Here is a 16,464-nt window from a genome sequence, read left to right on the forward strand (position 1 = left end):
TATTTCCTGACAATGGGGTATACCTACCTCACCATGTATATGGATGTGAGTGCCCTACAGCTTATTAGAATGTTACTTAACAATTATTTCCAGTTATACCCTTTTTTATCTTACTTTAGTAACCAGTTACTTCTGGGCTCGCAGTCTTAAATTTGTGGTTGCTCTTTTAGACAGAGCCTGAATGTTAGGCCAAGTTCCTTATAACTTTGCTGTTCCTTGGTCACTACATTATGGCTCATAGGGGGATGCTCTTTGACATTTATTTGACAATGTATATGCTTTTGTAGACTGTGTAAACTTTGCAATAATAATTATTGGAAAATAAAAATTTGTCTTCTTGGCATTGTACTGTCATTCTACATGGTGTCATATTGGAAATTTTTTCATGGAGACCTAAAAGGTATTGAAAGGCCTACTTTATCCATGAATACAGCAACATATAACATGAATTCTGGCCTGCCAAGTCCCCAGCCCTATCCAATAAAAAAAAAAAAACACCCGGTAGTCATTAAGAATAAGTATTATTAACTGTTATGCTCAAAATGGCTAAGGACATTTCTTAAGCGGTGGCTATTCTACCAACAACATTCACATGAACAGCAACTGGACAAGCACACACAAACAAAAAAAAACACACACACACACACACACACACACACACAGGAAATGTTTCTGGAATCTTATTCAATCTTTTTTTTAAATCAATAATTTCTAGATATTCTTGACATTACTCAGTTTCTAATGTAATCCAACGCAGAAAAGGAGGGAAAATTATTTTGGCTGAACTAAAAAGACTTAAAGATTTGACAATGTGTGGACACAAGTCAGAAAGAAGGTTCATTTTGAGGACAGATTGCAACGACTTGTTTCAGTGCATAGGCAAGGGATGGAAATATAAGGTGTATAGCAAGTTTGGGGGAGGAGGGAGACACAATTCATATGCCAAGTACTTATTTAGGAATGCTTAATTTAACAAAACAGACAAGTAAACTCAAGCCACCTAATGTAAATGGATGAAGATAGAAGCTTCTGAGATGTCAGTACCAACTAGTTTTCTATAAGTGCAGATTCCAGAGCTGGCATCCTCGTCTTTTCTTCATGACTATAGCTGGCCATACATTATACAATTTTCATATTTAATTTCCTTTAGATATACCTTTAACTATGTAGTGCAAGGGCCTGCCTGATAGCATACAAATTCAAAGTGTTTGACCTCATATTATATGGTTTTGGTTAATCTAAAGGAAAATTGTACCAGACAATTGTATAATGTGTTGCCAGCCTTAATAATTTGTCTACCCAAAAGAAGTGTACAATCAGAACACCTGAGCTGCATTCAGACACATTAGGTAGTTAAGCCAGGGTCGGCTTGTTGACCCTAAAATTTGAACCTTAATAAAAGTCATCAAGCCCATATTTTTATGCTTAAACGTTACCTTTAAAATAGACCTAAACTCCAAGCTTCAGTCTGCTGTGTATTGTTACAGAGGTATGAGGCTGAATAAAAGAATGTTGATTAATTTGCCTTCCTGGCATGAGACTGTCATCAGATTACATGGTGCATCTTAGGAATGTATTCATAAAGGCTTGCAAACCCAGTGAAATGTCTACTTTATCCAATGGGTACAACAATGCATAATGCATTTTGGGCTACCAATTACTCATCCATAACAACTGCAAAAGTATCCGATAGCCCATAAGCATTATTAAGCCCTATGCTCACAATAGATAAGAACACTTTTATGTAACTGATGGCCATAGCAGTGGCTCTTCTACCAAAAAAATTCAAAATTAGGGAGTAATTAAGGAAGATGAGTAGAAAAATTACATTTTGATAAACTAGCCCTCCTGCCATTATACTGTCTCTCCACATGTTGATGTTTTAGGAATTTATTCATGAAGACTTGTAAACCTATTAAAATATCTACTTTAATTATTGGTACATCAATGCAAAACATGAATTTTGGACGGCCAAGAGTCCTCAGCCATAACCAATGCAAAAGGACCTGGAAATCCAAAACCAGTGTCGGAACAAGGCCATTCAGCACCCAGGGCAAAGATGCCAAACTGCCCTGATGAGCAAGCTTGGGTGATCCTAGGCCAAGAAGTCACTTGCTTGTCAAAATCAATGCTGCTGTCACTACTCCTGTCAGCCTTGTAACAGAAGGAAGGTGCCCACATCCCTACAATAAACCCAGGGAAGCCGCCCCTCCTGCCCACTCCTTGTCCCGGCCCTGTCCCTAAGCATACGAATGATTAACTGCTTTTCTCACAATGGATAAAGACACCACCTATAAATTACTGACAGGCTATAGAGGGGACTCTTCTACCAACGGCATTCGACTAAGCAACTGGAGACGCACACAAAGAAAACCACACCAGAATTTTTTTTGGAATCTTATTCAATCTTTTTAAAATCAACATTTTCTGCATAATATTAACATTACTAATGTTATCCAACGCAGAAAGGCAAGGACAACAATTTCGGTTCAACTAAAAGGACTTCAAGATTCCATAAGGTATGGACAATATTTAGAGAAGAGGTTAATTCAAGGACAGCAAAGACTTGTTTAAGTGCATAGGCAAGGTATGGAAACACAAGGTGTGTAGCAAGTTTGTAGGAAAGGGACACACTGAATTTGTATGGCAAGTGCTTAACTAGGAATGCTTAATTCAACAAAATAAAAAAGTAATCCCAAGCCCCCAAATGTAAACCAATGAGGATAAAAGCACCTGAGATGTCAATGCTGACTGGTTTCCTAAAGGTATTGGTTCAAAAGTCATCATCTCTTTGTTTCTTTGTGACTCGTCTTTATGACTCGTCAACCCAAAAAGAAGTGTGCAATCAGAATATCTAAGCTACATTAAGTTGTTATGCCAGGATCCGCATGTTAGCCTTAGAATTTGCACCTAAAACAGTCATCAATGGCATTGACCCATATATTATCCTCAAAGGTTGCCTTCAAAGGGGACCTAAACTCCAAGCTTATGCTGGGCATCATGAGGGAAGTGTTAAAGAGGTTGAGTAGAGTAATGGAATGTTAATGGACTGGCATGACCAGGAGATCCCGCTAAACACCAGTTCTGAGTCATGTGATGTTAAGCCACAATGAATCTGATGTCAACAGAGACTTTATCCAAATGGCTGTCAGGTAGCATGGCCTAGTGATGGGTTTAAGTCATATGACCCAGAAGTGGAGTGTTACAGGATCCAAATGTAGACCAAACGGGTAAGTTGATCAACTTTCTAAAATACTTCCACCCCTAAAATGAATCCCTGATTATTTATAAACCTGGAGATCAGGTCCACAACCTTTCTAAGATATGTTACATTTTCATTTCATTCAACTGTAACAAATTATTCCTCACCCTCTTTATCATCCCATGCAAGAAAAAGAGGAATGCTGAGAAACTACTTATGTAACCAGTTTCCAACAAAATGGAGGTGTTTAACGAAAAATAAAGCATATATACAACAGAGCATTGCTGGATACAAGCCTGCACCTAGAGAAAGCAAAATTCACATGGACCATATCCCCATTAATTTTTAATCATTTCCTTTTTTTTTTTTTTTTTTTTTAATGTGATGGGAATTTTCAGATACAGTTGGGAATATTTTTTTTTACTGTGCCACATAAGTTTGCTTTTTTTTCCAAGGATGATCCAAATTCATGCTGGCCACATCCCGATCAAATTTTTATTTTTATTTTTTCTTAAATGAAAGGGGACTTTTTTCAGACAAATCTGGGAGTGTTTTTTTTTATGAATGTGCCACATACGTTTACTTTTTTTTTTCTCCCAAAGATGATCCAAATGAATGCTGTCCAGTCCCCCATCAATTTATAATCATTTTTTTTTTTTTTTTCAAACGTGATAGGAATTTTCAGACATATTTGGGAGTATTTTTTTCAATGTCACATATGTTTGCTTTTATTTCCAAGGAAGATCCAAATTCATGCTGGCCACCTCCACATCAAATTTTTAATTTTAATTTTTTTTTTTAATGTGATGGACATTTTTCAGACACTTTTTTTTTAACCTGTGGATGTGGATATGTTTACTTTTTTTTTTTTTTTCAAAGATGTCCCAAATTTAATACTGGCCACTACCCCATCATTTTATAATCATTTTCTTTTCTTTTTTGTAATGTGATGAAAATTTTTAGGCAGAATTTGAGGATTTTTTTTTTTTTTTAAGAGCCAAGCACATTTACTGCGTTTTTTTCCCAAGATGATCCAGACATTGTGATTACAATGAAAGTTACATTCGCTTCTTACAAAACTTCACACAAGTGATTTTCCTTCTTCGTGAAACAAACATAATTTCATTACACTACACACGCTACAACCCCGTCGCTTCTCTTTTTTAAAACAACCTGAAAAAAAAAAAAAGGATTTAACGTGATGGCAAAATGCCCACATGGCATTTAATTTTCTGTAGATGCAATTGGAATTTTGAATCAATTAGCACTGTGGGTGCCGCAAGGTTTTTTTAGTTTTTTTTGTGCTTTTTATTGGCAGCTGTGGGCTCTAATAATGTGCTTAGAATGAAGTGCTTGTGTTCACTGCTAAGTGCTTTTACAGTTGTGTGTGCTAGTCTTGAGCCAGGGATTGTGTGTTTGAAGGGAATCTATTAAAGACTTTGTCTATATACCTGTGAAAGAGACCAGCGTCATAAATAATCTTACTAGTATGTACTATTGTTTTTGTTTTTTTCTTTAAACTCTATGCATAATTTGTAAATACAGTATATACAGGTATATATATATATGCATAAAGTCAGGTTCTGCTTACTGCTACAGTGTAGGAACAGTTCATTGCTGATCCTCATATCAAGTATAGCAGACTATTTGCTAATAGACTCTATGTAGGCTCTAATGACCTGAAAGCACTACAATGCTCATGGCAGCCAAAGACCGTATGATCTAGGCTTTCGAGGCCTTAGATCCCATAAGGTAGATCAGAAGCAGCTTTATGTTTATGGCAAGTGAGAGGTAATTTTTAACTTAAAATAAGGATGTGGTTTGGCGATGCTGACATGTATACATGTACTCTTTTGTGTGAACTTTAAATTTTGGTGCAAAATTCCAACAGTTGTGCCCCTACAAGCTGTGAAAGTGTGTTTCTAGTTGCATGTCTGTAGGCTTTGGTCATCTGCTTATTTTTGGGAGTGTATGGGTGATAGTTTTGTGTTTAAGGTAGCTGTAGGCTTTGTCCATAGGTTCCCATAATAAGCCAACGGCATGTACCTACAGTATTATACCTAGGTTGCTTGTCTGAAGTTTCTAGAAAGGTAGTCCAAGTTCTGGGAGACTGATGTTAGAAGAGATTAAGTTAAATGAAAGATATAGGTGGAAAGATACATTTTTACATGAGAGACAGAGTGACAAAATCCCTTCAAAAAGGGCTAAACCCCTGTACACACGGTCGGAGATTTCGACAACCAAATCCGTCGGATTTTGTCCATCGGATTTTGTCCGTCGGATCTTGTCCGAAACTGTTGCATACACACGGTCGGACAAAGTTGTCGAAAAATCCGATCATTCAGAACGTGATGACGTAATTTCGTTACGATGGGACTACGTTCAGGCTAGTAGCCAATAGCTTTGATGTAGGAATTTGATCTGAGCATGGGTGGCACTTTGTCCGATCAAAATTCTCTACACATGATCGGAGTATGTCCTATCGGACCAGTTTGTCGGAAAATATTTCCAACAAGTTGGAAAATTGGGTCCGTCGGATATTCCGACGGAAACAGTCCGATACATACCACACACAGTCGGATTACCCGACAAACCGGTCCGATAGGACACATTCTGTCGGAATCTCCGACCGTGTGTACAAGGGCTAACTAAGCAAGAACATTCATCATTCCAAATTGTATTACTTGGTTTTCTAAAAAATCTATCTCCAATCTTGCTTTTTTTCTATTTTTGGATATATCGGGAAGGGTTAGAACCTTTCTCGTGTATTTAATTTCTACTTGTACAAAGTGTAATGAGTTTGGCAAAGCAAAGGTCCAGGAGTCCAACATTTTTTAATATTGGTATCAAGTCATACCAAGAAAACATAAAACAACCAGTGTGGTTCAGGACCTCTCCCTTTCTTCAGGGCTATAAAACACATACAGAAATATTTTAATGCCTTGAAGAAGAGTGAGATCTTTGAGCACCTGAAATGCATTGGCTGCTTTATGTTTTCGTTTATGAACTATAAAAATACTTTGATATTAAAGAACTTGGACACCTAGACCTTTGGTTTGGTGTTCTCATTAGACTTTTTACATGTTGTTCTTCAACACTTGGTCCCCTCTTTATTAAAGAGTACCTGTTTTTGTTAAGAGCAGACACACTGGAGCCACTGTTCCCCCAGTATGAATGTGATTAACCTACTGATAAGTAGAATCCAGCTCCTCATTTTCGCATGTTTAGGTTTTTGACTTCTGTCTTGGGTCTTGTTGGGGAGATGTCCCGTCTCTTTCTGTCTTGGTGAATTGGGGAAAATCTCAAGCTGTGGCACAGGCAGCTACAACAACATGAAGAATGTTCTAATCTTCCTCTACTATACTAAGAAAAAGAGTGCTTTGCTCCCCCGTGTCCCTCTAGGAGGTCTTTCTTACTTCTTGACCTGCTAATATATTGTAACAGGGGCTGGAAGTGAAGGACAAAGTCAAATTGGACAGAGAACAGTGAAAAAGATGCTTACCCTTTATCATTCTATCAAAAAAAAAAACGTGTTTTGAGATACAATTGAGATGGCTTGAGATACCAGCCTCAATGTACCCCCAACAGGTCATAATTTTAACATTTCTCTAAACAGTGGTTGGGCAATGATCCTGTTCATGTTCTTCTGGTGATACTTGAACTTGGGTCTGTCAAGGTTTATCGCTGTCTATCTCCCCACTAACGCTTCCTTATTTGAAGCTGAACTAAGAAAAACACTTTGATGAGAAGTAGGATTTAACTTCCAATGGCTTCCAAATATGCCTGAATATTGGAAGTTTGGTCAAGATGGAATCAGACACGTCATGTTTTATTGAGTATTCAACAAGTAAGCAAATAAATTGCACTGGTTGGATGTCTTTTGAGTTATGGGACAAATCCGTGCTAATCAATTAAGCAAACACCAAGGTAGTGTGTGTGGGGAGGAAAGGCATGTAGCCTGTAAATTATACTTTAAATATATGTACCGCAACACTAAATTGTAAGTGCATTTGTACTTACAATTTACTCTTAGCCATCTGGCAAAGTCCTGCCAGTGACTGGAGCTTCCTGTGATGGTGTGAGAACAATGCTGCACTGCTCTTCAACTCAGAGCAGAGTTGCCACACTCATGGAGGCTGTACCTACTTTTCACTACAGTGGGATGAAAAAAATGTTGCAGAGGGCTTGGTTATCAGCATTATCACAGCTGATTCACAAGTGCGTATCTTCTCAATCATTACCTAGTCAAACCCACTGCTTTCTAGTTTGACAGCACTCCGTGTTTTGATGCAACCCCCCCACTGCATGCTGCAGTGTCTGGAAGGGGGAGCTTGTGTGACACAAATGAAGGAGGATTTGGCTCCGTCAGGGAAGGTAAAGGAAGATTTTTTACTTTATGAGGCTTGTGAATCAATACTTGGATTTGGGACTTTTGGGACTGTCATACCGGAGCATTGAAATGTACTTTAGCTATTGGTTGAATTAGATGAACTTGTGTCTTTTTTCAACCAGACTAACTACTAACTATGTATGTAATTCTTCCAACTCACCTCTTAAAATTCTTAGTTTGAAGCAGAGAGGAGAATAAAGGGACAACATGTAGTCTAGAGGTCCAAAAGGTCATTCAGACTACAATTAGATTGAAGGGTTGAAACCAGGAGTGAGTACTCGCTAGATATGGCACCAAAACAGAAGATGGTCAACCAAGTTTTATGCCTTTTGAGTACGTTTTGTTACCATTTAGGAAATTATAAGCTAGTTATTTTTCATATAATAACTTTTCTGTCATTATTTATCTTTTTTAAGAACTTGTTCTATCACTATCATCTGTTCATGTGCCTATATAATATCAATAGCTATCCTTTATATTATTTTCTTTGTTTTTTGGTTGCATTTGTGAAAAAAAAACTCAAAACTGTACAGACACCGTAAATCCACCCAGACTGGATTCTTATATTTTGTGGTTGCTACGGTGGTATTGTTATACACCAATATTGCCATCTATGACCCCTCCCTCAGACCCCCACCCAACTAGGGTTAATGCTTTAAATGTTTTATACATGACAATGGCACTAATCAATCCGAGTGACTGAGTTGTTTCTTTCGAAATTCCTGTTTCCTGCATGAGGATTGATCCTGTAAGAGAGAAAAAAAAAAAAAAAGGAGTATAACTTAATAATTATAGGACAGACTGTTCTATCTTTATGGGCAAAGATCTACAGTAGTGACCTCAGGAGCTGACTACATGATAGTCCAGTGTTTCTATGTAATGTAGTGCTGGTATTATTTTAAAGCAGGATTACAAGCAGGATTTTAGTGACTATCCTATGGTCAATAAATATTAAAACCTATTCATATTTTGAAATGTTCTAGGCACATTTTCAAAGGAGAGGAAGCCAAGTTACGGTCTAGCTTTAATGGGTATGCAAACCAGTGATATCAGAGGCACTTTATAATCATGAAAATGCAACCTGTCCCTTCTCTAGAGACCATTGTCATTACTGGAACTTCATAGTCATTAGAACACAGCCCTTCTGTTCTCTAGAGATCAGTGACATCACCGAAACGTCATATTCATAAGAACACAGCCCATCCAATTGCTAGAGACCAGTGACATCACAGAAACGTCATATTCATAAGAACACAGCCCGTCCAATCTCTAGAGACTAGTGACATCACAACACTTTATGTTCACGAGAGAACAGCCCTTCCAATCACTAAAGACCAGTGACATCACTGACACTTCATAATTATGAGAGCACAGCCTGTCCAATCACTAGAGACCAGTGACATCCCCGAAAACGTCATATTCATGAGAACACAGCCCTTCCAATCACTAGAGACCAGTGGCATCACAGCACTTCATATTCATGAGAACACAGCCCTTCCAATCACTAGAGACCAGTGGCATCACAACCATGAGAACCCAGGACATCCAAACACGAGAGACCTGTGATATAACTGACACTTCATATTCATGAGAACACAACCCGTCCAATCACGAGAGACCAGTAACATCATTGACACTCCATATTATCGAGAACACAGACTGACCAATCACTAGAGACCAGTGATATCATTGACACTTCATATTCATGAGAACACAGCCCTTCCAATCACTCGAGACCAGTGGCATCATAACACTTCATATTCATGAAAACCCAGCACATCCAATCACGAGAGACCTGTGACATCACTGACACTTCATAATGATGAGAACACAACCCGTCCAATCATGAGAGACCATTAACATCATTGACCCTCCATATTATCGAGAACACAGACTGACCAATAACTAGAGACCAGGGACATCACAGAAACTTCATATTCATGAGAACACAGGCCGTCCAATCACTAGAGACCAGTGGCATCACTGAGACTTTATATTAATGAGAACATATCCCATCCAAGTACTAGAGACCAGAGACATCACCAACACTACATTTTCATGAGAATATAGCCTATGCATTTAGTAATGATCAAAAAGACCACATATTCAGGAGAATATGGAGAATTGCTTCATGAGCAATGGTTAAGTCCACAACCTGGCTTCCTCTTCTCTCTAGGTAACCACCACATGTTAAAATCAGTATGTGTAGTGCAAATTATTGCATACTTCTAAATATTTCTCCTCTACAGGTAATTATTGCACATAGCTACCTGATGATATATCTCAGGTACCTATCTACATGTATTCTACAAAAGGTGTATGTGTATGTATATATACATACATTACAGTGCATTTTTCTTACCCTCCCTTGCTCTTTTTAAAAGTGCAATAAATATATAAATATTTTATCACACACCCAGTTATCTCAGTACAGAGTACAAAACCCCCAACCCACCCTTATTTTGTTTCAAACTCCCCTACTTATACTGCGTATAAATAAATATATTATATATACACACACAAACACTCATATATACCCTCACATGTATAGTGCAATGTTAGCAACATAGTACAAAAGGGAAGGCCTCCTTCTTGTTGTATATATACAGCTGAAGGCAATGGTATCTTAAAAGCGATTGCTAATTTTGTATGTTACCATTATTTAATCCTCTCAGGAACTAAGGAAAATAGATTTAACGCACCTCCCAGTATGTAAAAATAAGTGCCACAAATTACCTTATTTTGGTGCAAAAATTGTTAACTGTTAGAAAAAAAAATATTAGGTAAAAAAAAAAGCTGGGGTTTCATCAGGGACGACATGAAATATTACTTTGAATTACTGTTATCTGTACAGGGAAGCATACTGGTTATTGAGCATAATCTATGGTTTTGTTCTGTAGGAGAATGACATATGTACAGTAGCGGCAAAAAGTGTATAAGGGGGTGTAGTATCATGGGTCAACATGTACAGTATGTTTGATGTGTAGGCTCAGCTAAAGAAGGCTGTTAGCATTACTGAGATGGGGTCATTCCTGCCCCCTTGCTGTAAGTAGGGTATGAATCCCCTCTATATATCTGCTTCTAGGAGATATTGCTCTGTGTACCCTTTGTCCAGCTTTAAACCTAATACATTAGTGCAAAAATCAGCCATGGGCCTCCACATGTTAGGTGGCAGGAACAGCTGGCATTTTACATCTGCTGGTAACAATGGCACATGTGCTGCTAGGTGAGACAGCAACTGCTCTTGTGCCCCCCTTAAACCAGAGCCAAAGACATCAATGTTGAGGTAGAAGCAGAGAGGCCCTGCCGGTACAGGGAATGGTGCGGTGCACAGAGAAGCCACCCTTGGCCGAATGCTGTCATCTGCCATCCAGCGAATAGATTTGCGGCGGAGCAGGTCATGATTGCCAGGCAAGGCTTGGAAGGGCTGCCAGTCCTGGATGAGTGTTTGATTGGGCAGAAGATCCTTCAGTAGGCCCCCACGCTCCAGGAAGACTCCTTGGACCTCTTCAGGAGACAAGAGGATGGGTGGAGAAGGACGTGATGGCCCAGGGGGTAGTGGAATGGAAGATAATCGGGAGGAGAGTTCAGGTGCATTCAAATGAACAAGTAGTATGCCCTGGTAAGGAAGGTAATGAAAAGAAAGCATAAGAGGGGAATAGTTTGATGGAAAATGGGACATGAGGAAAGGACAGGGAGACAGAGAGAAAAAACATATTTCAAAATAAAGCTGGAATAATGTAATGTCCTGTTCCACCACAGTTTTCTACTGTTGTTCCATGCAACTTTACCTGTTTAGAAATTACTTTGTATTTGTTAAGTTCCTTTGGAGTCAGCTTGTCATCCCTGGTCAACCTAATTACTTTGACACTTGGGTATCGATGTTTCACCAGCTGGCAACCAAACCTCTGAAGCACTCCAGCTATTCCTCTGCCTCTCTCCCAGGGTGCCACACGGAGCCCTTCTAGAAGAGCTGTTTCCCCTCCATCCACCACAAACATAGAGATGAGGCCAATCTAAAGCAGGGGGGAGAACAAAAACATCAGGGTTCCATATGTGAACACTCTACTCACATTTACCTTAACTCCAGTATCCACCTTTATTATCAAATTGGACACTGCAGGTCAAGGGCCAAAATAAACAACAGCCTGATTTTTTCATTTGTAGCTATGCCTATCCCTAATCAAAGTCCCTTACCTGATGTTATCAACCTGTAGCCAACATTTTGGATCATGTATTAACCTCAGTTCTGATCAGGGTAACAATTCCTATGGGTTGTAGTGATTGCACCCCAATAACATGATATTTGCACCTCTGCCTTTACATTTCCCCATGTAGGCTGATAGACAGCATAGCAACCCGTTATATCACGCCTAATGAGTATTTTGCAGAGCAAATCTCCTCCCAGTATTACAGCATGCATCTACATTTGCTTACTATCGACTGTCTCTTAAAGTGAAGCTCCAGTCTCCTAAGCAATTCTTTAACAAAAGCATCCCATGAATCTTAGTACTCAACTATATAATTTGCATATTGTCATAACTGTCTTCATACTTTTTTAATTATAAATTTGTTATTTCTTATATCATCCTGGCAGGTAGTGGCCATCACAAATGTGGGCATCTGAATCTCGCTCCTGTGTATTTCCAGGATTCTGTGTAGCTGACTACCCACCATGCACCTCCCAATCTCACGCCTGCGCAGTGATGACACTGAGTGGCACACTTTCTTGATTACAGGTTGCCATAGCATCAGTGGCGTCGGCTGAAGTTATTGGCCAATTGTTATGGCAACCTGTCAATCAAAAAAGAACTTGGATGGCAAGTGTGGCCAGGAGGACTTCCGAAGACTCCTGGGATAGAGGACGCTGATATCCCAGGAGTCCAAGGGAATTGCCTAATGCCAAAATTGCCTAGACGACCAATACCGAAAGTGCCGCCTAAATACATTTAAAAAAAAATAGTATATTAATTTACGACTGTACTGTGGGTGGGCATTATGATCTGAGGAACATGTCAAAATGAGTGGAACTCCGCTTTAGGCGATTTCTCTTCCTAGGCTACATCTCTTGAACTTGAAAGAGGAAGTGAAATCGGTGAAAACATTTTATAAGATGATCTTGCTACTTTTACCAATTAGTTCTATAAGTCAACATTTTCGGGGGACTTCCTATCTTGTGTCCTCTGCTTTAAGACCCCTGAGTAATAAAAATGTTGTCATAACTGTCTTCATACTTTTTAATTATACATTTGTTATTTCTTATATCATCCTGGCAGGTAGCGGCCATCAGAAATGTGGGCATCTGAATCCCGCTCCTGTGTATTTCCAGGATTCTGTGTAGCTGACTACCATGCACCTCCCAATCTCACGCCTGCGCAGTGATGACACTCAGTGGCACACTTTCTTGATTACAGGTCGCCATAGCATCGGTGGCATCAGCTGAAGTTATTGGCCAATTGTTATGGCAACCTGTCAATCAAAAGAGAACTTGGCAAGTGCGGTCAGGAGGGCTTCCTAAGACTCCTGGGATAGAGGACGCTGATGTCCCAGGAGTCCAAGGGAATTGCCTAATACCAAAATTGCCTAGACGACCAATACCGAAAGTGCTGCCTAAATACATTTTAAAAAAATAGTATATTAATTTACGACTGTACTGCGGGTGGGCATTATGATCTGAGGAACATGTCAAAATGGGTGGAACTCAGCTTTAAGCGATTTCTCTTCTTAGGCTACATCTCTTGGATTTTGAAAGAGGAAGTGAAATCGGTGAAAACATTTTAGAAGATGATCTTGGTACTTTTACCAATTAGTTCTATAAGTCAACATTTTCGGGGGACTGCCTATCTTGTGTCCTCTGCTTTAAGACCCCTGAGTATATTATTATTACTGCACATAAAATAGTCAGGATGCCTACAGATACTTTTTTCTATCAGAGAAAATGCAATGAAGATTTTGACAATAAGGTTGATAATCATTGATCTAGATGCTTGAGAGAAACCTGTGGCCAATCTTAAAAAGGCTAAACATTGGTGGTTTAACATTTTTCCCCTAAACATATAAAGCTGCAACATCAAGTTAGGCTGTGTGTAATTGTTTCATTTGTTCCCTATTGCTGGGGAATTGACTTTCTTCATTCTCAACATTACTTAGCACTAAACACTAAACAGAAAACCTGTAGGAGGAGCAAGTTCATATGTCTGTTGGTGATGACACATCCTTACAACATCTCCTTTTTTCTTGGCCAGTACCACCATCCGGTCCTTCTCGTTCACCCAGCTGTGATAGCGACTTGGCAGATAATCCAATCCTCCATATATCCCATGAGACATGGACACAATTTCTTCAAATTCCTTCTCTGTGGCCAGCACAAATTCTAGGTCCCCATCTTGGGGGGCACCAGGAATCGCTTCAAGCTTCATGTGGGAGCCACTGGAGCAGGGGAAATTATGGAAGAAAGTGAGGAAGCCACCAAAACCTCAGCAGAAATTATGGACCAACCAAGTGGCAGGAAGGCTCAAAATCTTGTCAAAAAATATAAATCCAGGGAGTGAGTCGTTACAGGGAATCTAAAAAACAAAAGGCCCAGTCATAAAGAGAGACAGAAAAATAATAAGCAGACCTACGATCTATAAAGTGGATCTAAGCTCTACTTTCAAATTATTTCAGCCAACATAAGATTTTGGTCACGTGACCAACAAAGTAACTTTGAGCTGTATTGTGTCATGAAAAGGTAAGTATTTCAGATCTTTTATTAGTATTACTGGATAATGATTAGATAATTCATTGATTTGGCTTCTTTTGAGACTCTTGGACTGCAGTAGTAAGATCTCCATGATGAAGTTCCAACATCTGCCAACACCCTCTCCACGGTCTCACCCCAATATAAAAAATCTTTCAGCACAAGCAAGACCCTCTCAAATGACCATGGCAGGTGGGCAGTCAGGAAGGACAATATAGTAGTCTCACTTTAATATCCAAATAGACAAAAGAAACCAATTGTTAGTTTAGTGCCTCACAATATATCCAAAATGGAAGTATTGCCATTTTTTGTTCAAGCTAAGAAGATTTACCCTCTCTATTTGTCCTGATAACCATTGTCACATTGTGTCAAGTTGTTATCGGAACAAGAGGCGAGGGGAAATCTTCTAATGGTGACATATATGAATTTGAGTTACTCACTGTTGTGTCTCTGGGACAGAAATTGAAGGGAAATCTCACCATAAAATAAACTGACAGGAGTCTACACCTTTCCCTGCTCTATCCAAAACTAACAAACAACTTTTAGCTATAAATACACATTAAAGGCACTACTGAATAGTTGTTTGTGGTCCAAAATTTCTGCCGCAGTCCACAATTTAGACAGTTATAAGTGGGGAGAAGTGGAAAATTCTAATGGACAACGGCCTGACCAATATCGCTTCATCCCCTGTTGTATCAGAAACATTTGGTGTTTTTCCATTTCATTATCCAGTCTCTGGTCATTAGTTTACACTCTTCTCACTCACACATCTAAATGTCAATTATTCAATAGACCTCATCATTTTCTTCTACTGCCTGTCACATGCTAATAGGAACATAGGCACGTGAGTGAACGAATCAATTCTACAACATAAAATGACACACAGGCACAAAAATGTATCATATGAACCCTGCAGGGTGGAAAGTCACCGGTAATTGTCCTTCCGATAGGGTACTGGAAATTATATTGACTTAAGGTAGATGTAAACTCAATTACTAATATATCTCATGTAAGGTTTAATATGTTAGGCCACGTACACACGAGCGGACTGTATGGCCTACTTAGTCCGTCATACAATCCGACGGACAGTCCGTCATACTTTCGAATGAACGGACTTGACCACACACGGATGCACAAACAGTCCGTCGAAAGCTTGCGCGATGACGTGTACAGCACGTACGACGGGACTAGAAATAGGAAGTCCAATACACAGCAATGCACCCTTCCGCCGTGTAAATCCTTTCTGAGCATGCGCCATTCTTAGTCCGTCGAACTAGCCTACTGACGAGCGGATTGTCCACTGAAACCAAAGTATGACGGACAGAATTACGGAAATTCCGAAATACTTAGTACGCCAGACTGCACGCTGAAAAAGTCCGCTGAAGCCCACACACGAGCGGACTGTCCGCTGAAATGTGTTTCGACGGACTAAGTACGCCATACAGTCGGCCCGTGTGTACGCGGCCTTAATGTAACTTCAAAAGTTGTTTCCAGTCATTTTAAAACTTCAGTGTTAATAAAATAATCCCTGGTGATCCTCCCATGAAGATTCTTGTTTGGGGACTTCCTGTTATAGAATGACAACTGTCTCTCAGTTGGGCTCCTGTATGGTCATCCTGTCACATTTCCTCCCACAAATGGGTAACATGCAATTGTTCAATTACTGTACTGTGTAAAAATTCCCATTGCCTACCATGACTTTCCTGGAGGCGCTAGTTTCACAATATCTTACCATCAGCACAAGTGATGGGGCCCTTTCCCCTGACCTTTTCGACTGTATTTTAAAGGCACAGTCTAGTGCTCTGCCCAATTTACCCCCTGGAAAGCTGTTTGTTCCCCTCTACCTTTGGCTTTAAGTGCTTTCAGAAGCACATGATGCTAAGACAGCTGGGCACCCGGGGATTACTAAAGCTTTTTCTTTGGTTTCTTGTGGGCTTTGGTAGCCCTCTCTCCAAAAGGACTTCTGTTCCTATGTAAAAGCTTGCAAAACCTGTCCTGAAAAGTCAGGCCCTCTGGCTTATCCCTACCTTTGCCTGTCCCTAAACGTCCCTGGACGCACATCCAGACTAACTTGTCCCAAAGTTCTGCTGTCTATACACCTGTCAATGCTGTCCAGTCTGTCTCTACACCTGC

General features: G+C 39.6%; 1 protein-coding gene across 1 annotated transcript in view; it reads right to left on the reverse strand.

Annotated features, from left to right (window-relative positions):
* Window positions 1–3,559: 3,559 nt before the first annotated feature.
* Window positions 3,560–16,464, reverse strand: part of NAT16 (N-acetyltransferase 16 (putative)) — a 60,932-nt gene continuing 48,027 nt past the window's right edge. Inside the window, exons 2-4 of the mRNA XM_077470553.1 lie at window positions 13,814–14,158; window positions 11,384–11,608; window positions 3,560–11,211 (exon numbers count right to left, since the gene is read on the reverse strand). Of these exons, the coding sequence (XP_077326679.1) occupies window positions 10,660–11,211; window positions 11,384–11,608; window positions 13,814–14,011 (975 nt within the window). The 5' untranslated portion in view covers window positions 14,012–14,158 and the 3' untranslated portion in view covers window positions 3,560–10,659. The remainder of the gene's footprint in view (window positions 11,212–11,383; window positions 11,609–13,813; window positions 14,159–16,464) is intronic.

The sequence above is a fragment of the Lithobates pipiens genome, unplaced genomic scaffold (genome assembly GCF_037356315.1).
Source record: "Lithobates pipiens isolate NorthernLeopardFrog02 unplaced genomic scaffold, aLitPip1_a1.2 Scaffold_8, whole genome shotgun sequence".
NCBI lineage: Eukaryota > Metazoa > Chordata > Amphibia > Anura > Ranidae > Lithobates > Lithobates pipiens.